This window comes from Chlorocebus sabaeus, chromosome 9, assembly GCF_047675955.1.
Source record: "Chlorocebus sabaeus isolate Y175 chromosome 9, mChlSab1.0.hap1, whole genome shotgun sequence".
Classification (NCBI taxonomy): Eukaryota; Metazoa; Chordata; class Mammalia; order Primates; family Cercopithecidae; genus Chlorocebus; species Chlorocebus sabaeus.
The window spans coordinates 5,556,178-5,583,000 of NC_132912.1; the positions used below are offsets into that span (position 1 = coordinate 5,556,178).

At 42.6% G+C, this 26,823-nt stretch overlaps 1 protein-coding gene across 2 annotated transcripts; it reads right to left on the reverse strand.

Annotated features, from left to right (window-relative positions):
• Positions 1 to 13,907: 13,907 nt before the first annotated feature.
• On the reverse strand, positions 13,908 to 25,697 carry TUBAL3 (tubulin alpha like 3). 2 transcript variants are annotated; one of them, XM_037983080.2, is made up of 4 exons: positions 25,562 to 25,697; positions 21,629 to 21,752; positions 16,130 to 16,278; positions 13,908 to 15,269 (listed from the first exon to the last, which is right to left on the reverse strand). In XM_037983080.2, the coding sequence occupies exons 1-4, from the start codon at positions 25,562 to 25,564 to the stop codon at positions 14,325 to 14,327; spliced, it is 1,221 nt and encodes a 406-aa protein (XP_037839008.1). In that variant the 5' UTR covers positions 25,565 to 25,697; the 3' UTR covers positions 13,908 to 14,324. The 2 variants fall into 2 exon arrangements, with proteins under 2 accessions (XP_037839008.1, XP_037839007.1); XM_037983079.2 differs by having other exon boundaries at positions 21,629 to 21,872.
• Positions 25,698 to 26,823: the final 1,126 nt, after the last annotated feature.

The following is a 26,823-nucleotide window of genomic DNA, read 5'->3' on the forward strand; positions in this document are numbered from 1 at the left end:
ATAGAGAAACTGGGAATAACTTCACCAGCAGTAAGAATCAAACAATCCAATCTCATAGCCAGCTGCCGTGGCTAAAGAGAATTTTGTAGAACATGGCAAACCCCAGTAATCAGTGAGGTTCTCACTACATAGGGTTTTTCATTTTTCTTTTTGAGACAGAGTCTTGCTCTGAGGCCCAGGCTGGAGTAGAGTGACTACATCACAGCTCACTGCAGCCTTAACTTCCCAGGCCCAAGTGATCCTCCCACCTCAGCCTCCCAACTAACTGAGACCACAGGCATGCATCACTACACCTGGCTAATTTATTTTTATTTTCATTTTTGTAGAGTAGAGGTATCCCTATATTGCCCAGGCTGGTTTCAAACTCCTGGGCTCAAGGGATCCTCCCACCTCAGGCTCCCAAAGTGCTTGGATTACAGGAGTGAGCCACCGCACCCAGTTGAGTACACGGAACTTAACACTGTGTCTGGAACTTTCCTGAGTGTAATAATTGGTCATTTTTCTGAAACACAATTTTGAATTGCTCTGCAAGGCAGATGTGCATGCATAAGTTATTTATCTAGTGAGTGAGCCCAGTTCTCACCCAGCGTCTCTGTCTCTAAGTGACTCCGTTGCTCTCTGCTAATGACCACGCAGGTCCCATATCATTTGAGGTCTGAAGAGAACTGCTTAGGTTTTTCAGCTAGACATGACTGCCTTTTGCAGAGGAAATTACTGACAAATGTGGCAATGCACAAAGCTCTCAGATATTCTCTGTACACAGAGGCTCTATCTGATTCTGTTTGAGGAATATATCCAAGAACCACACCTGCTCCTCTGCACTGCAGCTATAATACACGGACATGCTAGAAACTGTCTAGGAAAGGGCCGGGCACGGTGGCTCACACCTGTAATCCCAGCACTTTAGGAGGCCGAGGCGGGCTGATCGATTGAGGTTGGGAGTTCGCGACCAGCCTGACCAACATGGAGAAACCCCGTCTCTACTAAAAATACAAAATTAGCTGGGCCTGGTGGTACATGCCTGTAATCCCAGCTACTCAAGAGGCTGAGGCAGGAGAATCGCTTGAACCCACGAGGTGGAGGTTGTGGTGAGCCGAGATCATGCCACTGTACTTCAGCCTGGCAACAAGAGTGAAACTCTGTCTCAAAAGGAAAGAAAAAAAGAAAGAAAGAAAGAAAGAAAGAAAGAAAGAAAGAAAGAAAGAAAGAAAGAAAGAAAGAAAGAAAGAAAGAAAGAAAGAAAGAAAGAAAGAAAGAAAGAAAGGAAGGAAGGAAGGAAGGAAGGAAGGAAGGAAGGAAGGAAGGAAGGAAGGAAGGAAGGAAGGAAGGAAGGAAGGAAGGAAGGAAGGAAGGAGAGAGAGAGAGAGAGAGAGAGAGAGAGAGAAAGAGAAAGAGAAAAAGAAAGAAAGAGAGAGAAAGAGAGAGAAAAAGAAAGAGAGAGAGAGAAAGAAAGAAAGAGAGAGAAAGAAAGAAAGAAAGAAAGAAGAAAGAAAGAAAGAAAGAAAGAAAGAAAGAAAGAAAGAAAGAAAGAAAGAAAGAAAGAAAGAAAGAAAGAAAGAAAAACTGTCTAGGAAAGAACAGCAGAGGGAAAAAGCTAATAGAACTGAATTCAATTAACATATTGTGTTTAATAAATATCTTTTCAAATTAAAAATAAAAACAGATTAATTTATCTTACAAAAGTTAGAGGATTTCCCAACAGAATTGTTTATGAGGGACTGTGACTATGTTTGCCCTGAAGACTTCCCTCTAAAGCCAATTTAAATTTTAAAATAATGGTAGACTGGGCACAGTGGCTCACGCCTGCAATCCCAGCACTTTGGGAAACCAAGGCAGGTGGATTACTTGAAGCCAGGAGTTCGAGACCAGCCTGACCAACATAGCAAAACCCTGTCTCTACTAAAAATACAAAAATTAGCCGGGTGTGGTGGCACTCACCTGTAATCCCAGCTACTCGGGAGGTTGAGGCAGGAGAATCACTTGAACCTGGGAGGTGGAGGCTGCAGTGAGCCGAGATTGTGCCACTGCACTCCAGACTGGATGACAGAGCAAAACTCCATCTCAAAAAAAGAAAAGAAAAGAAAAATAATACAAAATTTGGAAGTGCTTTTTTGGGGCAACAAAAATGAGTTTGTGTAAGTGAAAATTCTCAACACAATCCCAGTCAGATTACTTATTTTGGTTTAAACTCCCTTAAAAGTTAGTTTAAGGTCTCTGTTACAAATAAAATAAGCATCAATCAGCACGTAAATCTCCAAGGAGACAAGACACATGAAGGATGATACAGGCTGCATTAGTCTGTTCTCACACTGCTAATAAAGACATACCTGAGACTGGGCAATTTATAAAGGAAAGATGTTTAATTGACACAGTTCCACATGGCTGAGGACACCTCACAATCATGGCAGGAGGTGAATGAGAAGCAAAGGCACATCTTACATGGTGGCAGGCAAGAGAGCTTGTGTAGGGAAACTCACATTTATAAAACCATCAGATCTCATGAGACTTGTTCACTACTACAAGAACAGCATGGGGGAATCGGCCCCCATGATTCAATTACCTCCCCCTGGCCCCACCCTTGACAAGTGGGGATTATTACAGTTCAAGGTGAGATTGAATTGTAATCAATCAATTGGTTGGGGACACAGAGGCAAACCATATTATGGTCTCTAGACATTCTATCTAACAAGGAATCCTGAAAACAAATATCAACAACAAACAAAGGGGCCTGCTTCATGACAGTACAACAATTTTCGAAGCTGTAACCAAATAGGGAAAGCTGAGAAATACCCAGCATTCGATTAGACATTTTATACAATTTCAAGAAATGTGAAATACACAAGTTCAAAAGTAGTTAATATTAAACTAAAAAGACATTTACATATGTCAAGAGCCTAAGGAATATAAAATCTAATCAAATGATGTAGCTAGTTGCCTTCGTAAGAATTACAGATGTAATCTGACTTGAAAATTAGATAACAGCATGACTCAAATCTGAGTGGGCTAGGGACCACTTCATTCTTTAGTTAATGAAGTTCTTGTGATAGATGATTGCTGGGACTCCATTAGAGTTGCCAAGAGCAGTCAGAGCCTGGTCAATATCACTAAGAAGCCTCAGCAAGCTAAGAAAACAAGAGACAAAACATTTGTCTTGGTAAGGTAACCCCAAAGCTACAGGATGACATATTGTTTCCTTCAAGGGAAAGTATATTTAATATTCTCTCTCCTTCCTGTCTCAGCTATCATTCCCCAGTGTGAACCTCAAGTCATCAGATTGAATCTCCCCCACTGCCATTGTTTTTATCACCTACCAACACCTGGGTCAGTCCACCTCATTTCTTTTTTCTTTTTTATTTTTATTTTTGAGACAGGGTCTTGCTGTGTCCTGCAGGTTGGAGTGCAGTAGCGTGATCACAGCTCAATGCAGCCATGACCTTCCCAGGCTCAAGCAATTCTCCCACCTCAGCCTCCCAAGTAGCTGGGACTTCAGGCATGTACCACCGCTGGCTAATCGTTGTATTTTTTGTAGAGACAAGGTCTCGCCATGTTGCCCAGGCTGGTCTTGAGCTTCTGGGCTCAAGTGATCCACCCACCTCGGTCTCCCATAGCACCTCATGTCTCAATCACTTTAGCTCTTGGCTCATCAGTCTTGCTCACAGGTTCCTGTCTTAATTTGTGGTGATTTCAGTACACATGTAGATGACCTCTCCCACACTCTGGCCCCTCAGTTCCTTAAATATTTCCACTCCCATGACCCTGACCTGCATGCTGCCCATGACTGTCATTACAAGTCACAAACTTTCTGACCACCATGTCCTGTCTTTCCAGCTCACCCTTCCCAGGACAGCAACTCCTACCATCTCCCAGCCCCACTGAAGCCAAACATCCACGGATCCTGCTACCTTTACACCATCCACCACCCCTCCCGCCACTTCCTGACCTCTTTTCCCTCCTTGTCCGTCTAAATGCCAGAGTGGAGTTTATCGTCGCTCGCTGTGCACACCTGAAATTCCCTTGTTCACATTTGCCTTGTTTTATTCATTCAAACACGCCATTATTCTGCCCTTGAACCCTGAGCTTAACAGAGCTTAAAACCCCCACACACACACCACACACACTCACACACACACCACACACACCACACCACACACCCCGTGCACACACCACACTGCACACCCCACACACACACCATACACACGCACCACACACCACATACACACCCTACGCACACACCACACCACACACCACACACACACCACACTACACACACACCACACCACACACACACCCCCCATGCACACACCACACCACACACCCCACACACACACCATACACACACACCACACACCACATACAAACCCCACGCACACACCACACCACACACCACACACACACACCCCACTACACACACACCACACCACACACCCCGTGCACACACCACACACACTCACACACACACCACACACACCACACCACACATCCCGTGCACACACCACACTGCACACCCCACACACACACCATACACACACACCACACACCACATACACACCCAATGCACACACCACACCACACCCCACACACACACACTACACTACACACACACCACACCACACACACACCCCATGCACACACCACACCACACACCCCACACACACACCACACCACACACACACATTACATACACACACCACACCACACACGCACATTACATACACACACCACACCACACACCCCCCACACACGACACACACACCCCACCCACATACCACACCACCACACCACACACCCCACGCACACACCACACCACACACCCCACACAGACCCCACACACATACCACACCACACACACACCACACACACATGCCACACACACAATTACATACACACACTACACCACACACACACATACACACACACCACACCACACACCATACACCGCACGCACACCACACACCCACATATGTCACAAACATACACCACACCATACACACACAACACACACACACACACACACACCCTGACTGATCCTACCTTAGCATCTTCACTGGACTCCTTAGATGGGCTCTTCGGACGGCCCAGCATTTATACCACGCTTCCTTCCGCCACTCCTGCTCCTACTTCTTAGACTTTCACTCATTTTCTTCTCTCCTCAAACCTCTAGTACACCCTTCCCCTTCCAACCTCAGCTGGTGACCTTACTCCCTTTTCATTCAGAAACTGGAGCACAATTTCACAGAAACCTCACCGCCACGTCTTCACCCTGAGAGCCCCTGTACTCACACACTCTGTTCACAGACACCTCACCGCCATGTCTTCGCCCTGAGAACACTTGTACCCACACACTCTGTTCACAGGAACCTCACCGCCTTGAGAGCCCCTGTACTCACTCTGTTCACAGACACCTCACCGCCATGTCCTCACCCTGAGAGCGCCTGTACTCACACACTCTGTTCACAAACACCTCACTGCCCTGAGAGCCCCTGTACTCACACACTCTGTTCACAGAAACCTCACTGCCATGTCCTCGCCCTGAGAGCCCCTGTACTCACACACTCTGTTCACAGACACCTCACCGCCATGTCTTCGCCCTGAGAGCCCCTGTACTCACACACTCTGTTCACAGACACCTCACCGCCATGTCTTCGCCCTGAGAGCCCCTGTACTCACACACTCTGTTCACAAACACCTCACCGCCATGTCTTCACCCGGAGAGCCCCTGTACTCACACACTCTGTTCACAGACACCTCACCGCCATGTCTTCACCCGGAGAGCCCCTGTACTCACACACTCTGTTCACAGACACCTCACTGCCATGTCTTCACCCGGAGAGCCCCTGTACTCACACACTCTGTTCACAGACACCTCACCGCCATGTCTTCACCCTGAGAGCCCCTGTACTCACACACTCTGTTCACAAACACCTCACCGCCATGTCTTCACCCGGAGAGCCCCTGTACTCACACACTCTGTTCACAGGAACCTCACCGCCATGTCTTCACCCGGAGAGCCCCTGTACTCACACACTCTGTTCACAGGAACCTCACCGCCATGTCTTCACCCTGAGAACACCTGTACTCACACACTCTGTTCACAGACACCTCACCGCCATGTCCTCGCCCTGAGAACACCTGTACTCACACACTCTGTTCACAGACACCTCACCGCCCTGAGAACACCTGTACTCACACACTCTGTTCACAGACACCTCACCGCCACGCCTTCACCCAGAGAGCCCCTGTACTCACACACTCTGTTCACAAACACCTCACCGCCATGTCTTCGCCCTGAGAACACTTGTACTCACACACTCTGTTCACAGACACCTTACCGCCACGCCTTCACCCAGAGAGCCCCTGTACTCACACACTCTGTTCACAAACACCTCACCACCATGTCTTCGCCCTGAGAACACTTGTACTCGCACACTCTGTTCACAGGAACCTCACCGCCATATCTTCGCCCTAAGAACACCTGTACTCGCACACTCTGCCTTCCTTCCTATTGAGTTAGATGAATCGTCCGTGCTTCTGTGTAGGGACAACCTCTGTGTCACACTCTACGTTCCCATCCGCTCTCACCCACTTAAAACATGGATCAACAACCTTTCTGTCTTCCTCCCACATCATCAATGCCACCTCCTCCTCTGCATCGTTCACACTAGCAAGCAAACCCATTTTTCTTTCTCCAATGCTAGAAACAACACTTTTAAAAGAACAAAAATGGAGACAGGGTCCCACTCTGTTGCCCAGGCTGGTCTCAAACTCCTGGGCTCAAGCAGTTTTCCCGCACCCACCTCCCAGAGCGCTGGATGACAGGTGTGAGCCGCCGCGCCCAGCCGGCAACTCTTGACCTATCACCTCTTCCAGACAGTGCCAAGTTACTCTGCTTCCTTTTACAGCAACGCTCTGACAATTTCTCTCTATACTCTCTCTTCTTTCATTCTCCATTCAACCCCCATTAATCAGGCTTGCATCCCTGTCATTCCTCTGAACCCTCTCTTCAAGGTCAGCCTAAATCCAGCAGCCAAGCCTCAGCCCTCACTCACATGACTTAGGAGCATCCTTTAACACATGGGACCACGACCGTGACCTCCTCCTGGATATACTTTTTTCCAACTTGGCTTCCAGGACACTCCACTGCTTTCCTTCTCCCTCCATGGCTCCCCTTTCTAAATCTTCGTTGCTAGTTCTGTTACCAGAAAGGATCCCGATGCAGACCCCAGTAGAGAGTTCTTGGATCTCGTGCAGAAAAGAACCCAGGCAAGTCCAAGGGCCAAAGCAAAGGAATTGAAAGAGCAACTACTCCATAGACAGAGTAGGATGGTCCCGAAAGTAAGAGGAGGAACCTGTCCACCCTAGCTACAATGCTTGTTTAAATATAGGATAAAAAAAGATCAGGGGGATGTCATCTGCTACCAGGGTTTGTGATAAAGGATTAATTTTCTTAATTACTATTTTTTGCAAGAATCAATATTATTATATTTAAAGCAAACTTAGGCATGCTTCTGTTCTCAAGATATCAGGATATCAGGACACTTCCAAGTCTGAGTCTGTTTAGTAAATGTTATCGATCTGTTCCCTTAACCGTAAACATCTCGGGGCCAGGAATATCCAACTTTCTGGGAGTCAGCCCAGCAAGTTCCAGCTTCATTTTCCTAGCGCTGACTCAGGATGGAGTCGGTCTGGTTTGAACTCCTCTGACAGTTCCTCTTACCAGGAATGTTCTCCCCGCAAATAACTGCAGTCTCCCTTGTCGCTCCCTTGAAGCCCTTGTCAAAGCTTCTTTCTTTGGAGGCTATGGTGCCCACTTTTTTGAAGCTGTAATCCATTCCCTCTTACTGTCCTCTACTTTTTTCCCAAAAGCACCTGCCATCTTTTAACCTGTGGGGCAATTTACTAACTTATCGTGTTTATTGTCTTTTACTACAACATAAACTCCATGAGTGCAGGGGCTGCTTCTATTGTGTTCAATGTTGTATCTCCCATGCCTGGAACTGTGACAAGCACGTGATGGGTGCTCAATAAATAATCGTAGGTGAATCCATTAAATCAGGATGTACTGAAGCTCCTGTGATAAGGAAGCTGTGCCAACTTGGCATTTCAGAAACAGCATGTATAATATTTAAGAGTGTTTGGCCTAATACAATCATAGTCAGCCATGTAATTCCAATTTTTAAAAGTGTAAATGTTGTCAATAAATTTACACTTGTGATCTTAAGTACGAATCTTAATTGCTTGTAGAAAGTTTTAGAACACTGAAGACTGCTTAATTACCATAGGTATAGTTTAATTTATTAGATTTTTAAAGAATTATTTACAGTGCTTGGGAAAGTTTGTCGAACTCCTCAAAAGAAAATAGAATATATTAAATTTATAGGCAAACTAAAATATTTAAGAGCAGTTATCTAAGACTGTAAAGGAGATCCAAAATTCGTGTGTATTCCCTTTAAAAGTGATTATACAAATTTTCTAGGCTTACAAATAGTAAGATTCACAAGCTGAACATAAAAGCTTAAGAAATACTTTGGTTATTATCTTTAGTAGATTAACTTTTAAAAACAAAAGAAAATCTATAAATAGTATTTTTCTCAATGTGTCAGTACTCATACACACACACACACACACAACCTCTAGAGCACCAAAAACTCAACAGCAGATCAGTTATTTAAGCACTTCACTAGTGCCCTCCAGTGGCTGAACAGAGAAACAACACATGTACGTTGAAGAGTAAATTTTATTTTATTTTGCTTTATTTTTTTGAGACAGTCTTGCTTTGTTGCCCAGGCTGAAGTGCAGTGGTGCAATCACAGCTCACCGCAGCCTCAACATCCTGGGCTCATGTGGTCCTCCCACCTCATCCTCTCAAGTAGTTGGGACCAAATGTGTGTGCCACGCCTGGCTAATTTTTTTTTTTTAAGCACAGACAGGGTCTCACTATGTTGCCCAGGCTGGTCTCGAATTCCTGGGCTCAAGTGATTCTCTCTCCTTGGCCTCCCAAAATGCTGGAATTACAGGCATGATCCACTGCGCCCCATGGGAAATGGGGGCAAGTCTGGTTGGAATGGAATGCACACAATGACAGTGAAGAATGGAAGAGAAGTTTGAGTCAGAGCTTGTTGGGACAGGCTCTGCATGCCACACACAGAAGTTTGGGCCTTATGTTCAGGCGATGGGGAATCATTAAAGCTTTGTGTGAAGGAGCAGTGTAATCCAAGCTGTGCTTCAGAAGGTTCAGTCAGACAGTAGTGAGTCAGTTGGGTCAGGAAGACAAAATGAAAAGCAGAAGAACGTTTAGACCCCAGTGCCCTGGTGAAGGGGAGAAGAGTTGAAGAGAAAGAAGGGAATGGGTTCTGGACACATTACTGAAGTAGAATTGATGGAATTCATTCTTCTGTTAAAATAAAAACTTTAAACAAATCATATTTAACAGAGTTCAGTTGAACACGCCACTGCACTTCAGACTGGGCAATGGAGTGAGACCCCATATCAAATAATAATAATAATAAATAAAAGAAAAACAAAATGAGACAGTATAGAAGGAGAGTCTGGGAAGATCTCAGACATAGGAAAAGCACCAAGTAGTGTCACAAAGGAAAGGTTTCATGTGAATCAGCAAATGCTTAAGGTCAAGCAACTTGAAGGCTGAGAAAGTCATTGCTTTGATGAATAAGGGATTATAGGTGATCTTCAAGACAATAGCATCAGTAGAATGGTGGAGAGACACCAAATTACAAAGGTTGGGAGCAAACAGAGGATACGCTGGAGGCATCACATGCATATCCTTTTTAAAAGTTTTGTAGAGTGGAGAGATGTGATAGCACATTGTAGAGATAGTAGAATCCAGAATAAAGGTGGTTTTCTGAATGGGGAAACTAAGCCTATAAGTAGGGGACAGAAAATAAATCAATGGAGAAAGGGAGACGGAATGTACAAGAGAGATCAAAGGAGAAAGGCCTCCTAGAAGACAGGAGTCAGGAGAGAAGGTGCAAGGATAACCAACTGTCTTGGAAAGAATATTTTTCCTCAGGGACTGTAGAAAATATGTGAAGATTCAAAATAATTTTAAGGAGGAGATTAAAGAGGAATATTAGAAGTTAAAATCAGATAGATGTGACTACAGTAGGGTAGGAAATAAGGTGCTTTCCAATTTAATAAATATTTGAGTGCCTACAATATGCCTGACACTACAAATACACAGATGAATACAGTAGCTCCCACCTCAAGATCACATTTAATTAGTGTTTATAGTCCTCAAAGTTATCTCAACCATTATTCCAATGACCTCCTCCTCACTCCTTAAGGGAGAAAGGCAAATATTATTACTTCTTAATCCCAATGTTAAATATTCAGCCAAAGTACATTAAGTGAGTTTGCCAGTCTCAACAGACAGTGTTGATAATGAAAATTGAGCTAGAACCTAGTGTCATTTCCTCTATTTAACTGCTGCTATAAAATATGGCTTCTGCCATATCTTACTTCACAAATCCTTGAGTCTTTTCAAATATCCTTGGTCCACCTCTCATAAATGCAAAATTAAGAAGTATAGAACCATGAAAAATAAGACAATAAGAGGGACAATATATACCCTAATATGCTTCCTAGATCCTTCAGGAATATCAATATACCTTCAACAGACATTACTATCTACTATATGCATGGCACTGTGTCAGATGCCAAAAGTACAAAGATTAAGAATAATGCTCTGCTCTCTTGAAATAGTGTAACAGAAGAAATAAGAAAAGGATGAAAATAAAAACAAAACAGATAATTTGAAATGCCAAAAGATAAATAGAACTAAGGCCCTGGAAGTTATGTAGAGTTTATAAAACAATATTTAATTCATCACTTTAAGGTATCCTATAGACTTATAACATTAAACAGGTTATTTCATGTCCCTGGGCCTCTGTCTTGCCAAGTACAAACATTCTTATCAACTCTTCATAGTCTTTCCAACTCTCATTGGAATAAATTGTCAAAAGTACAGCTACTTTAAACTCTACTAAAAAATGGACTTTTGCCTGTACACAAAATATTCAGTAACAGAATTCTTCATAAATTACATAGATCTGTATCTATTCAATTGGATTTTCAGTGAAAAAGAAAGCTCTAACAACTACCAACAAATATAACTGAAATGTCTTTGGGGTTTAATAGAACAGGTCAAATTATTTCCACATAGTATTTTCCAAAGCTTATGTAAGGTAAAAAATATGTAGTTGGAAGCAAAGAGAGGTAGAAAAAAGACAAAAAATATTTCTTTAAAAAGTGCATGCAACATATGGGACAATGTAAAGGAATTATATGTGTAGTCTAAGTCACATAAGGAAAGGAAAGAAAGCTTAAATGATATTTGAAGAACTATTGGCCAAGCATCTTCCAAAACTGATAGGAGACATCAAGCCACAGATGCTAATAGCTCTAAAAAGTAGGTTGAACATAATAAAAACCACACCCAAGCACATCACTGTTAAATCACCAAAGGAAAAACAAAACAAAACAAAACAAAACACTACTACTTTCCAGGATGCAATAAGATTGACAGCTGACTTTTCAATAGAAATAATGAAAGCCAGAAAATAATGGAATGGCATCTTTCAAAATGCTGAAACAAAATAACTGTCAACCTAGAATTCTATACCCAGAGAAAATATCCTTCAAAGATGAAGGCAATCTAAACATGTTTAGAGAAAAAATTAAAATAGAGAGGATTGTCTGTCAGCAGATCTACATTAAAAGATTGCTAAAATGAGTTATTTTTTCAAAAGGGAAATAATCCCAGATGGAAGCATAGTAATGCAAGAAGGAATGAAGAGTATCAGAGAACTAAACTAGGGAGCTAAATCTAACCAAACTTCCATTATTTAAAACAATGATAGTAATAGCATAGATTCCTTCCATTGAACAAGGTTTTGAAACTGCTCCAAAGAGTTGAAGAAATCAATGACTAAGAGAAATTACTGAGTTTTCAGGATGGCAGATAAGAAAAGAAAGAATTTGATAAAATGCTGAAACTCTCTCTGCTTATAAGATATTTTTTTAACTAGCTGAAATTGGTTTGAACTAATATGGCCAACCAGAGTCTCTGCAGAATGAGCTTGCTGATGTCGTAGCCCAAACTTCCACCATGTTTCATACTAATGTTCTCTAATTTTGTACATGCATCCCATGAGGAAACATGAGGAAATAACCCATGAGGAAGCATGAAGACCTTCCAGACCTTCCCTTTCCTTCCACCAATGACCTACTAATCCCAGAACCTACCCACTAAACCTTTTCTAATAAAAATACTGCCTTAGAGCCAGCACAGGGAGACAGATTTGAGCTGAATTTCTATCTTCTTGTTGGTCAATTCACAATAAAAGCCTTTCTTTTCTCAAAAATGCAATGCGACAGTGTTGGTTTCTAGCACACTGGGCAGCAAGCCCTTTTGCTCAGTAACAGTTTTCTTCCACACTTCAACAAAGAGCCAACTCGAGATATTGTTGGTCTGTGTTGGATATAGTGAAGAAACACTAAAGTTCACCAAATCATTCCTTTTGTTTAGACAAAATAATTTTTTTTATCTTACCTACCTCCAAATGTTTGATCCCATCAAATCAAAGACATGAGAATGAGAGTCATGTTCCTTTCCCTGTTACTATACCAGGAATCCTGGCATCTCAATTAACAGGCTCCATGCTCCAAACACAACCCTAGTATGAGGTTGTTTTCGTGTGAACAGAAGTTGAGCCCTTGGCAGAGAAGCTTGGAAGTGGAGTCCAAAGGGGACACAGCCAGATACTTAGAGACTTGGCGACTGAGCAAAAACTCAGCGATAGTTGTCTGTTCTGGGAAAAAAACAAAAACAAAACAAAAAACAAAAACAAAAAAAAACCCTTACTGGCATTGAAGAGTAACTAAATATCATTTCCACCAAACAGTGGTCATTGGCTTCCATGATGAGAATGGAGGTTTCAACTGAAAGCAGGCAAAATGGTACATTGTTTGAGTACCACTCTTAAAGACCACATCTCAGGGGAGTGATTTTAGTATGTAAAAGAATCTCCCAAGAAACTGTTAAAAATGGAGGGTTATACTTTCCAGTCAATGTTGCTGAGAACCTATAAATACTTTAAAAAAAAGATTTTACCAAAAAAAAAAAAAAAAAAAAAAAAACATACAGAGGGTCCATTTTTGAGTCCAGGTACACAAGCAAGAAGGTAGCAGCCTTGTAGTTTGAGGAATCTCAAAACAGATACACAACTTCATGCCTCCAGCCAAGGCTTTAGTGCCTCGTATCTTCCGATGTCTACCTAAGCCAAAAGCTTGTACCCGGTTGAGGCTAAGAGTGAGTATAGCTAAAGGGTGAGGGCTCACAGGTTAAACGGCACAGGTGGATAAGGCTCCTGAGGATTATCTACCATCAGTCCAAGAGCAACACCTCAGCCCAACACAGTACCTTTGCAGTATCTAAGTTGCCTTAATTCCAATATTAGTGAGACTAAATATTGTAGTTATTTAAAATCTCGCTAGTGGTTTTAATGCATTTATAACTTTGTCCAGAGTCAATTATTTTCTCAAATGGAACTATTCAGTGCGAAAATTTCATTCCATTTAGTGTTTTTGTAAATCTCAAATCATTAAGACACAGACCCTCCAGCCCCCAGGATTCTAGCTTAGCAAGTCAATAGAGAAGCTCAATGATCTGCATTTTTACTAAACTTCTGAAGTGACTCTGGCACAGAGTTACGCTGGCGACACTTTGAGAACACCACCTCCAGGACAGGGAAGTGGAAGAGATGACTTTCACCTCTGACCTGCAAGACACGCAGATTCAAGTTTTAGACAGACCCAAGTTTGTTTACATAAAAAGCAAACTGAGCAAACTGAGCCCTTTGGGCACACATTTCAAAGAAGAAAAAGAATCATACTGAAAATATTTATGATTTAATCAGTGTCAAAATATAGATATGGGGGAAAAAAACATTCGTAATCAATATGTGCTGTTTTCTACTTCAGGTACCAGAAAGGGAAAGCATAAACTTTAGGATTTCATTGTCTCTTGGTAAAACAAAAAAAATCCCACCTAGAAGTGACCCAGCAGTTCAAAGGACTCTAAGCTTCCAAAGGCTCCCAGGTGGCAGAGCTGGCTTGTACCAGTAGACCAGGAAAGAATGTGTTCGTTGTTGGTACTGACCCACTGAATTTAGTGTGGAACCTAGAGTCTTGCCTGATTTCATTTCGTTTTTCTTCTCATCAGGGAAACTATTCACTAGGCATATAACAGCTTGAAAAGAAAACATGCCATTTTAACTTGACGTTCATTTGCACCCATCATACATGCCTCAGAAACTTTGCCCCACTTCCTCATAATCCCTCTCCAAGGCTGCCAGATCTTCCCTGGCCTCCAAGAACTCTGCTTCTTCCATGCCTTCTCTGAGGTACCAGTGCAGAAATGCTCTCTTGGCATACATGAGGTCAAACTTGTGGTCCAGGCGGGCCCAGGCCTCCACGATTGCTGTGGTGTTGCTCAGCATGCAGACGGCCCGGTGGACTTTGGCCAGGTCCCCATCTGGCATCACTGTGGGCGGCTGATTGTTGATGCCCACCTTGAAACCAGTTGGACACCAATCTACAAACTGAACAGAGTGCCTCGACTTTGTGGCTGCGATTGCTGCATTCACTTCCTTAGGGACCACGTCCCCTCTGTAGAGTAGGCAGCAGGCCATGTACTTCCCAAGCCGAGGATCGCACTTGACCAGCTGGTTGGAGGACTCAAAGCAGGCAGTGGTGATGTCTGACACGGAGAACTGCTCACGGTAGGCTTTGTCAGCAGAGACAATGGGGGCGAAGGCTGTCGTGGGGAAATGTATTCTCGGATAAGGTACTAGGTTGGTCTGGAATTCAATTAGGTCCACATTCAAGGGCCCTTCAAACCGGAGGGAGGCAGTGATGGAAGATACTGCCTGAACCATCAATCTATTGATGCTGGCATAAGAGGGGCGTTCAACACCGAGTTTACGTTGGCATATATCATAGATGGCCTCGTTGTCTACTATGAAGGTACAGTCTGTGTGCTCTGTGGTGGAGTGGGTGGTGAGGACACAGTTATAAGGCTCTACCACAGCAGTGGAGATCCTGGGGGCTGGGTAGACCGAGAACTCCAGCTTAGTCTTTCTGCTGTATTCTCCTGTGAGCCTCTCCATTAAGAGAGATGTAAACCCTGAACCAGTGCCTCCTCCAAAGCTTCGGAAAATCAAAAATCCCTGAAGTCCACCACACTGTTCTGCCTGAGAAAAGTAAATGAGATGTGAGAATTCAGCTGAATAAATCCAGAAGCAGTGAATTGGACTGTAGAGGTAGGATACAACAGGTTTCCCCAAAACAAAAACTTTCAGAAAGGACTCCTTTGCCATTGTTAACTCCACAACAAACATAGCTACTTCGAAATGCTCTCAAGGGGACTTACGGAGTAGGCAAAGCACTTCAGAGCTTTATTACAAGCAGAGCATAAGTATCCACCTGTCTTTCACTGACTTCTGTGCACTTATCTGTATGTGGTTGCAAGCAAGGCCTTTATCCATAACAAAGAAAATGACAAAACACTGAAGCAAAATAACATTCCCCCCACGTCTATGCTCCATCTGGCATGCTGGTGTAAAAGGCGTTGTAGTAGCTAACAAATATGCCAAACACCAAAACCCTTACTCAGGAAAGGGTCTCCAGACTCAGGCCCCTAAAGAGGAATTAACTGGCAGTGAATAGAGTCAGGCATCTCCAGACAGGGAGTGCCTCTCGCTAACTTCATAAACATCAGTTACTCTTGGAAAATGACAGGTTACTCTCGGAAAGTGACAAGTTTTAGAGTGCTATGGGAGTCTCTCATAACAAGATGAACCCTGTGTTAGGAGAAACAGGGATGATCGGGTGATCAGGGGACCCCCAGTAAGTGTACAGGTCCCTATCCCCTTCCTACTAACAAGGGGAAATCGAAGCCAAGATGAGGACCCCTCCCCAGTTCTGAGCACCCAGGCCACTGCCCAGGGAGAGACGGTGGCGATGGTGACAGCAGATAATGGTTGTGAGTTCTGCTGCAGGATCCCACATGCCCCAGGCACAGCCTACTCGGAGGAGAGGGGGAGCCACTTGCCAGCTTCCGGGTCCTCTCCAGCACAAGGTCGATGACCTTCGACCCCACAGAGTAACGGCCTCGCGCATAGTTGTTGGCAGCATCCTCCTTTCCGCTAAGGAGCTGCTCAGGGTGGAAGAGTGAACGGTGCTGGCCCGTCCGGATCCCATCTGCAGAGAGTGAAAGGAGGTCGGTGCACTCAGTACAATTCAGCCGTCGACCTGCTGCTACTCCTCCGGGGGCCTCCCTGTACGTGACCCCATGCTTTCTCTCAATGTTGTGGTCCAGGAATGGAATTTAGATAGTGCTGAATTAGCTGTCTTAGCCCAGGAAAAGTGGAATTTTTTACATGTACATGGAAAGTATGTTTTTCTACCACACACCCCTTATTAGTTTCCCAGGGCTGCCATAACCAATGACAACAAACATCATGGCTTAAAACAATAGGAATTTATTTCCTAACAGCTCCAGAGGCCAGAAGTCTAACACCAAGGCGTTGGTAGACTTGGTTCCTGCTGGAGGCCCCAGGGAGCGTCTGGTCCAAACATCTCTCCTGGCACCTGGTGACACAATTCTTAACTCTCCCTGGCTTCTAGCTATCCCCTTCCAATCTCTACCTCTGGCATACAAGCCTTTTCCCCTGTGTGGGTGTCTGTGCTCTCTCCTCTGATAAGGACACAATTCTTTAGCATTAGAGCCCACCCTAATCCAGGAGGACCTCATTTTAACTAACTACATTGACAAAGACACTGTTTCCAAATAAAGTCACATTCTGGGGTTGCAGATGGATATGAATTTAGGGGGACACGCTTCAACCCACTGCCCACCCTAGGACACATTGGCATTTTGAGACAACTGTTTTTATCTACAAATAGCCAACTATGTGCTGCAAAAGCACACAGAAAGGCACATCCAGGGTGCAGTGGCTCACACCTATCATCCCAGCACTTTGGAAGGCTAAGGCAGGTGGATCACCTGAGGTCAGGAGCTCGAGACCAGCGTGGCCAACATGGTGAAACTCTATCTCTACTAAAAATACAGAAAATTAGACAGGCATGGTGGTGGGCACCTGTAATCCCAGCTACTCGGGAGACTGGGGCAGGAGAATCACTTGAACCCAGGAGGTTGCAGCGAGCCGAGATCATGCCACTGCATTCCAGCCTGGACAACAACAGTGAAATTCTGTCTCAAAAAAAGTAAAATAAAATAAAATAAATTTAAAAATTAAAGGTATATCCATCTTTTAAATCTGCTTTAAAAGAGGATTTAACAGGCAAGGCACGGCAAACTCAAATGCCCACACGACCCAAACGCCGAGTGCATAAATGCATGACGCAGGACAATTGGCGTTAAGATGTTGGCAGTATCCAATACAACTGAGGGCAACCCATGCCAGGTCTCATTGCCTTTTAAAACCCTGGGCAGCATGCCCTACTCCCCCACCTTAGAATTACTCAAATAGCATTATTCCTGATGATTAAGCAGCAGTGTTTCAGGCCTAAGTAGGCTTTGGGACTGCTGCCCTGGTTACTGTGGGATACTGCATTGCTTAGTAGTTAAATGCATGTTTCAAGAATCAGTTTCCTGGGTTCCTATCTTGCCTCCCTCACTAAGCTAGAGAGAAGTTACTTAGTCAATGATTTTAGCTCATAAATAAGGATTATAACAAGATCTACCCCATTGAGCTGTTACGAGAACATAGGGCACAACGCACGGCCCATATAACAACAGCAATTATAAGTAACAATGATAGAACTGGCTTCATGACATGCATTTATGCAGATTTACCTCATTATACACCACCAGCCTTGGCAGCAGATAGCTGAGCCAGTCCTAGGAGCTCACAGCCTAAGGAGAGATGCATTGTGTTTCTGTTTAATAAGAGCACAATTGTTTTTCAATTCACCGTGCCTTCCTGTGGGTGACCAAGAATTTCTAAACTCCAATTTGGCAACTTCTCAAATAATATTTATTAAAATTGAGTTTAAATAACTTTTAACTAGCTTACACACAAACCTCCCCCAGAGCTAGGATGTTTAAAAGATGTATTTATAAACAAGATATAAGTGAATGTGTCATTGTGGGTGGACTATTTTCTTCTCATCTGAAGCTATAAGGCTGCATTCAGGCTAGGGAGGTAATTTACGGAAGCTTCCTTCTTCATGACAATGTTGGGTCGGGATCTTGAGGGTCAATAGCTTCACAAAGTACTTCCATAAAATCCATTATCTCAGGGCTTAGTGGTTGCAGCACCTGCCGTTCATCAGTAATCCATGCCATCCATTCTAACTTCCCGGGCACAGGTTGCTGAGGGGCTTTAGTACCTAGCATGGTGCCCCCAATCAACATCCTCAGAGACTTCAATGGTTTTTGAACAATTATTCGATGGCTCCTTAGCTTCCTTAACTACAGTGTCATTCTACTGCACTCCACTTCAATCATCCTCACTCAGAACTCTCCCACTGCCAAAATCCTAAATGTGCAAATTCCTTTCTCTGACCACAACTCCTCACTTTGCCCTAACTTCACCCTTGAGCCTGCCCCGACCATCTTCCCAGCCTCGTCCCCTGCTTTGCGCTCCTGCTCACACGGATGCCTGGCCACACTGAACTCCTGGTTGCACTTGCGGGGCATTCCTTCATGACTCTGAATTTGCAGATGCTGTCCCCCCATGAGAAGGTGTGTGAGGCTGGGTGTGGTGGCTCATGCCTGGAATCCCAGCACTTTGGGAGGCCAAGGTGAGAGCACTGTTTGAGGTCAGGAGTTTGAAACTAGCCTGGGCAATATAGTGAGACCCTATCTCTATAAAAAACAAAAAATTGCCCTGGCACAGTGGCTCTTGCCTATTAATCCCAGCAGTCTGGGAGGCCGAGGCAGGTGGATTACTGGAGGCCAGGAATTCCAAACCAGCCTGGCCAACATGGTGAAACCCCGTCTCTACTAAAAATACAAAATTAGCAGGGCGTGCACCTGTAATCCCAGCTACTCGGGAGGCTGAGGCAGGAGAATCACTTGAACCCGGGAGGCAGAGGTTGCAGTGAGCAGCAATAATGCCATTGCACTCCAGCCTGGGCAAAAAGAGCAAAACTCTGTCTCAAAAAAATAAATACAAAAAAAACTTATCCACATGTAGTGACATGTGCCTGTAGTCCAAGCTACTCAGGAGCCCAAAGTGGGAGGATTGCTTGAGCCCAGGAGTTCACTGAGCTATGATTATGCCACTGCACTCCAGTCTGGGTGACAGAGCGAGACCCAGTCTCTAGTTCTAAAAAACAAACAAACATATTTGATGACTCCCTAGTTATTCATTCCTTCCACCTTGCAGAGCAAGCTTGTCCATCCCGCAGCCCACAGGCTGCATGCCGCCCAGGATGACTTTGAATGCGTTCCCACACAAATTGGTAAACGTTCTTAAAACATTATGAGATTGTTTTGCGATTTTTTTTTTTTTTTAGCTCATCAGCTATCGTTAGTGTGAGTGTATTTTATGTGTGGCCCAAGATAATTCTTCTTCTTCCAGTGTGTCCCAGGGAGGCCAAATTATTGGACACCCCTGTTGTAGAAATGTCTATTAAGTTGTATCATGCACAATAAAATTAACTTTTTTAGGTCAAAAAATAGTCATACACTGGCAATTTTATGTGGCTGCATTTCAACAGTATTGTTATAACTACTTATATTTTCTTCTTCTAGATTAGGCTACTGTCCTGTTGAAAGACAACAGATTTAATAAGAAGGCAAATCTAGGACCAAACACAGCTCTACTCTCATAACTCAGTGATCTTAGGCAAGTTCCTTGACTTCCCCAAGATGTATAAAGTTCCTAGTCTATAAATTGAGGATGATAATAGTGTCTCCCGACAGAGTGCTGAAAGAATTAGAGGAAAATACCTGTGCAGGTCTCCTCACTAGTAAACAATAGCTGCTGTGGACTAAATGACTGTGTCCCCCCAAAATTCATACATTGAATCCCTAATCCCCGATGTGATGGTATCTGGAGGTGAGTCTTTGTGAGTAAGTCGGCCACAAGGGTAGAGACTTCACTACGGGATTAGGGCCCTTATAAGAAAAGACATATTTCTCTGCCATATGAGAATACAGTGAGAAGGTAGCAACCACCTGCAAGCTGGGAAGAGAGCCTTCACCCGAGGCCGACCACTGGGCACCCTGGCCTCAGACTTCCAGCCTCCAGAATTGTGAGAAATCAACAACTGTTGTGTAAGCCACCGAGTCCGTGGTGTTCTGACACAGCAGTCCAAGCTGACCAAGATAGGCATCTTCACATCAAGGGCAAAAATCAGCATTTATTCATCTTTGTACTCCCATCGCCCAGCTGAAGTGTTTATGGGGTTGTATTCAATTCCTTCTTATCATGACCTTGAATTCATCAGCCTCTCCTTTTCTCCACCCCTCCCACTCTCTCAGTCAACAGCCAGCACCAAGGGACAGCAAAGTAAATGAATGACTTTCAAAGCGGATGCCCCAGTTCCCACTTGAGCCTTCCAAGCTGGAGCACAGGGGAGCTGTCGCTTCTGAGCCCCACCCAAATTGTAGATTCAAGAACAAACCAGTAAGTATTACTGCCTTAAAGCACTAAATGTAGGGGAAGTTTATTACATGCCAGCAAATAATGGGATGCACAACATCAAACCCAAATCTACCCCACTCTCTAGCTTTTCTCTTAAGTCAGTAAGAGTCCCTTCTCTCTCCTGTATTTTTCTAGCTCCATCTGAAGAGTTTTTGCATGACATACTACAAAGTGTATTGTTAGTAATCATAAAATTGCACTGTTTTTCCCATAACTAGAGTATATATTTGGCCTCTTGCTCCTTTGGGATTCTTTTCAAATATTCTACTCTTTTTAAGCAGCTATCAAAAAACTTTTTGATTCTTTGCCAGTACCTTCTGGCAAATGGCTCTCGAACCCAGGAAACGACTTAGTGTTCTGTTACGATACACATGTGGATCAATTAGCAGGTCTTAATTCATTTCATCACACAGGTAAAGAAAGCTAATCTAGGCCAAGTGTGGTGGCTTATGCCTGTAATCCCAGCACTTTGGGAGGCTAAGGCAGGTGGGTCACTTGAGGTCGGGAGTTCAAGACCAGCCTGGCCAACATGGTGAAAGTACATCTCTACTAAAAATACAAAAATTATCCAGGCATGGTGGTGTGTGCCTGTAATCCCAGCTACTCAGAGGCTGAGGCAGGAGAATTGATTGAACCCAGGAGGCGGAGGTTGCAGTGAGCCAAGATGGCACCACTGCACTCCCACCTGAGTGACTCCATCTCAAAATAAATAAGTTAATTAAATTAAATTAAAATTTTAAAAAGTTAATCTAGTCTTCCCTTTGGCTGTGTTTGTCATGTTAATCATCCATGGCCATTGAGTAAGCCTCTACATTTGGGAATGGCTCTTGTGATTTCGTTCAGATAGACCAGTATAACCTGATAATCCCACTCACTTGATTTGTTTGAGTGTGGCTCCAGTTAAGTACACTAGAATGGAACATGTATTGTACCTATAACAGTTGGCTCCAAGTCCACGAAGAGTGCTCTAGGCACATGCTTCCCAGCTCTTGTCTCACAGAAGAAAGTATCGAAAGATGCATTTGTGTGCTCCATTTTTGCATTTTCCAGCTGATCCTGTTGACTGTCGAGAACAACGCCATTTGGCTGGATTCCATGTTCCAGGCAATAGAGTTCCCAGCAAGCGTCCCCAATCTGGATGCCAGCTTGACCAATGTGGATGGAAAGGCACTCCCTCTGAAATAAGTCATGGTGAGTTGGAACTGAGCAGGTATTTAGACAACAGGAGATCTGTTACTCAGCACTTCTGGTTACAAATGACAGAAACCTAGCTAGCTTACGGCCATGGAGGAACGTGTTATAAGGATAATCAAAAGTGTTTCATGGAAACCAAGACCCAGGGTACAGCTAAGCTTCAGGGACAATTAAACCAGGGATTTAAATTCCATTAAAAAGTTTATTTTAACAACATAAATTAAGCACCTACTCTGTACTGGGCTAAGAATTAAATTAAGACAAATACACACACACACAAAACGCAAATCAAAATACAACTCATTTCACTTTATTCTTTTAATATAGGTGAGATGTGTGTGTGTGTGTGTGTGTGTGTAATTATATACATATCAGGTGGACTTGTCTAGAAAGAAAATTAGCTAGTTATTGGAAAGAAATAAAACAAAAATCGATATATTGTCTTGTCAGGTACTAAAACTCATTGCAGATAAATTTAAAATGTTATCTTTACCATTCATATGCACTCTGAATAAGGATGGATACACTAAACTTAAAACTAGTGGGAAATTTTACAAGGCAAAATGCAATAGATTTAACAATTCCAAAATGTAAAAGTTTTCTAACAAACTTAGAGATAAAAATGGATTTTATATACATCAACTTTCTAAAAAAAAAAAACACTTAAGACATCCACTAGATAGGCAAATGATATAAACAAATAAATTACAAAAGAAAGACTCTAAAATGCAAAGATGTAGGGTGATGGCATTCACAAGCATCATAACTCATAAGCAGGAAAACCAAAAATGAATCTATTTAATCTAACCATTTATATATTGTTAGGCATTTAAAGGATGATACATCAACACAATGGCATGTTATGCAACCCTTAAATGTTTACCCCCCAAAAAAGATTAATGACATGGGAAATGCTTATAACATATTAAGTAAAAAGCACATAAGATCCATAATTGTATACGGAGTATGATGTCAAATCTGTTCAAAAATAGGCACAAAAATCTAAAAGAAAATGTATCAACATATTAACTCTAGTAATACCTGGGTAGTGATTTTGTTTTCTTGTCTAAACTTTACTATTTCTTCCACCTTCATCAGCCTTCATATTCCCCCATCCCACTTCAAATCATATATGTTTTTTTAAGGCAAACAACTGTTCTGTCAAACAGTAAATGACCTACTTTTTTTAAGAGAAGGAAAGAAAAAGCTAAATCCTAAGAAATCTAAGGTAATAGCAGTCACCGATCTTAATATTGACGTGGTTTAATTGACAGTGGTGCTGAAACAAATATATTTGGGGGGTCTTGGAGAGTGAGACCCCCATGTCTTCTGCATCATCAGGACCCTTTGAGCTGTTCAACTACATACGCTGAGGGGAAACCCTGCCCTTATTCATGACTACACTGCCCCAAAGCCTGAGATTCAACTACTGAAAAACCTCAGATCTCCTGTCAATCCCTCACCTGTGGTCTACACAGGGGTCCCCAACCCCCGGGCCACAGGCCAGTACCAGCCTGTGGCCTGTTAGGAACTGGACTTCACAGCAGGAGGTGAGCGGCAGGTGAGTGAGCATTACTGGCTGAGCTCTGCCTCCTGTCAGATGAGCGGCAGCATTAGACTCTCATAGGGGCACTAACCCTATTGTGAACTGTGTATGCAAGGGATCTAGGCTGCAGGCTCCTTATGAGAATCTAATGCCTGACAATCTGAGGTGGAACAGTTCCATCCAGAAACCATCCCCCACCACCGACTCCATGGAAAAATTGTGTTCCACAAAACTGGTTCCTAGTGCCAAAAAGGTTGAGGACCACTGGTCTACACAGACCACTAGTGAGAGGGAAGTAGGAAGAGGGCTCTGGTCGGCCACACCCCTGCAGTCTGACTTGGACTCTGCTCATGTTTAGTGGCATCAAACCTTTGTACTTTGTCTCTGTGATTCACAAGGCATAACACAGCCCTCTTTGCTTCACGACCAATTCAAGTTCACTACCTTAGTAGGGCTTCCTTCTCGTTTCTTTTCTGTGCAATTATCAGTCTCTCTAATTTAGAAAGCACTTCACTTAGGACAAACTAACATTCCACCTCTCAAAACAGCACATTCTGTTATAAACAGGCTTTGGATACCCCTTATCAGGCTTCAGATAACCTTAATCTTATTCTTCTCCCCTTCTGTCGGACTTAAAGTGCTGTGAATACATTAGCTGCTATAATCTGATCAAAACTTGGCTCCTTAAAGTTAAAATTTTTAAAGGAGAGGGTGCATGTTCATTGTTTCTACATCATTAAAACCTCTTACTTTATAAAGTTCACATGTAGATTTCTGTGTCTTCTCCACTGGCTACCACCCAGTCCTTTGTTATAGTGACAAGTAAAATTCAGGTGTACATGTAGTATTTGTTCATAATATTCACAGTAAAAATAATCACTAATATAAAAAAATATATATTGTTCCTCTTCATGTGGTCTGTTCAAGTGACTCAGAAAGCAGAGTGATGCTTTTCTTTCTGAGCTCAGCATGAATAGCCTGGCCTACCAAGCATCCTTGGTCTTTGAAGAAGCTTAGCTTATAACATAACTCTGTCCAAGGGTGTAGAAGACCATCTTCACCTTATTCTTCTCTTAGCCTCTCCCTTTTCTCCAAATTCTCTATGAAAATATTAGTCACACTATAAAAGAGAAGACTATAAAATGCCCACTGAACGTCAACACTGATAAGTCATAGCACATTATTAAATGCTGCTATAAGGATTATTTGAATTACTAGAAAAGCATAACTCTCAATTAAACTTTTAACTTTGATATCTTTGTAGATTGATATGCAGTCGTAAGAAATAACATAGGAAGATCCCTTGTATCCCTTACCCACTTCTCCAGTGGAAATATCTTGCAAGACTGTAATACAAAATCACACCCAGAATGTTGACAGTGATAGTCAGGATACAGAACATGCTATTATCACAAGTCTCTCTCATGTTGAAAGGCATAATTTTTAAAAGTAAAACAATTTAAAGTTTTTAAAATGTTGGACAGAGAGACCAATGGGGTGAGAAATCAAAGATGAAGAAGCAGTTCGAAATGTTGCTTCCATTGAAGAATTAAAAATTCAAAGATACTGAAAAACTGACACAGAAGAAAATAAAGGGAAAATGGATCTGAAAAGGTCATTCCAAAACAGAATTATTGTTAAGTTATTCTATTCATTGTGGTGCCCAAAGAACTAACCTCAAGTGAGGGCAAAGAAGATGTCTGCGCACTTTACCCTACCAGGCATTTATGAGGTCAGCCATAGTCTGAAGTCCTCAGAAACTCTTAACAGCATAACGAAAAGTGAAGCAATTAGTACCTACAGAAAAATCAGCACTCTGAGCCTAAAACAAAGGTGAAAACTAAAGGAAGGAGAGGTTTTTGCTTCAGTGCTTCAGTTAATGGCAGTGAGATACTACAAATCAACTGAGCTTTACCTTGAAAGAAGCAACATTACAGAGGAATAGATTACAGCCTGTCCACACCTGCCCCCAACTCATCTACAGGGATATTGAAAGAAACAAATGTTTCTTTACAAATGTCTTCTCTTGCATTACAATTTTATTAAGAATTGTTTGCTGTGGGAAAAGGGACAAATAAGATTAGTAAAATTTCCTACAACAACGCATAGGCGTGTAGTCACTTACCATGCTGATGAGAACGTGCCCCTCCTGCCCTGTAGTAATGATTGAGGAGCCTCCCAGCTGAGCTTTATCACAGGGCCCAGAAATGACTCCACCTGAGGGCTGGAGCTTTCTTCACTTAAAGCGGTACAGCTTCTTTTTAGTTTTCTAGTTATCTGGTCTCAGAGCAGCTGTGTTGGGCCTGAACAACCTGGGATAAAGTTTGTACACAACCACAGATGAACTACAGAGAGCTTATTCAAATCTGCGTCCAACTTATACCTATGTTGAAAAGAACATGTGTCTTTTAAAAATCACCCTTTGGGGTTAAGAATTTATTTAGCATTGGCAGAGAAAAGGAAAGAGTACGAGTAAAATTTGCTACCTTTTTCTATTGCATGAGTACTATATGAATATCTTCTTAAATAAATTTAAACAATCCCTGAATACATAGAGCAAACCAAGATAGTGTCCTTTTTACTTCTGTGTTCTATGCATGCCTCTCAACCACTACCACGTCCAAACATATGGGAATTTTCTGTTTTTATTATTATTGTCTTTTGAACTTTTATATTATTTTACATAATATATACCTATGTTATGATTTTTTATTAATTGCACTAAGATCAGGTAACACATCTTAACTGATTTCTCTCCTTATATATTTGCTAAAACTTCCTTTATATTCTACTATATGGTCAATTTTTGAAAATGTTCCGTGAGTGTTGAAAAGAATGTGCATTCTGCATTTGTTGGATGCAATATTCTAGATAGACATATCATTCAATCAATCAATCTATTACATCAAATGGATTTATTGTGTAGTCCAAATTTTCAGTAACAATTATTTCAAAAGATGTGTTAAAAATTTTCGTTATAATTGTGAATTTGCCCATTATTTCTTTTTCTGTCAATTTTTGAAATATTTTGAGGCTATGTTATGAAGAGCATATACATTTTAAACTATTATATGTTCAAAAACTTTAACAATTTTTTATTTTTAAATTACCTTCCTTATATACATTAATGATTTTTACCTTAAAGTTTTTTGTTTTTGTTTTTGTTTTTGAGATGGAGTCTTGCTCCGTCATCCAGGTTGGAGCGCAGTGGCGTGATCTCAGCTCACTGCAACCTCTACCTCCCAGGTTCAAGCAATTCTTCTGCCTCAGCCTCCCAAGTAGCTGGGATTACAGGTGTGTGCCACTATTCCCAGCTAATTTTTTTGTATTTTTGGTAGAGACAGGGTTTCACCATGTTGGCCAGGTTGATCTTGAACTCCTGACCTC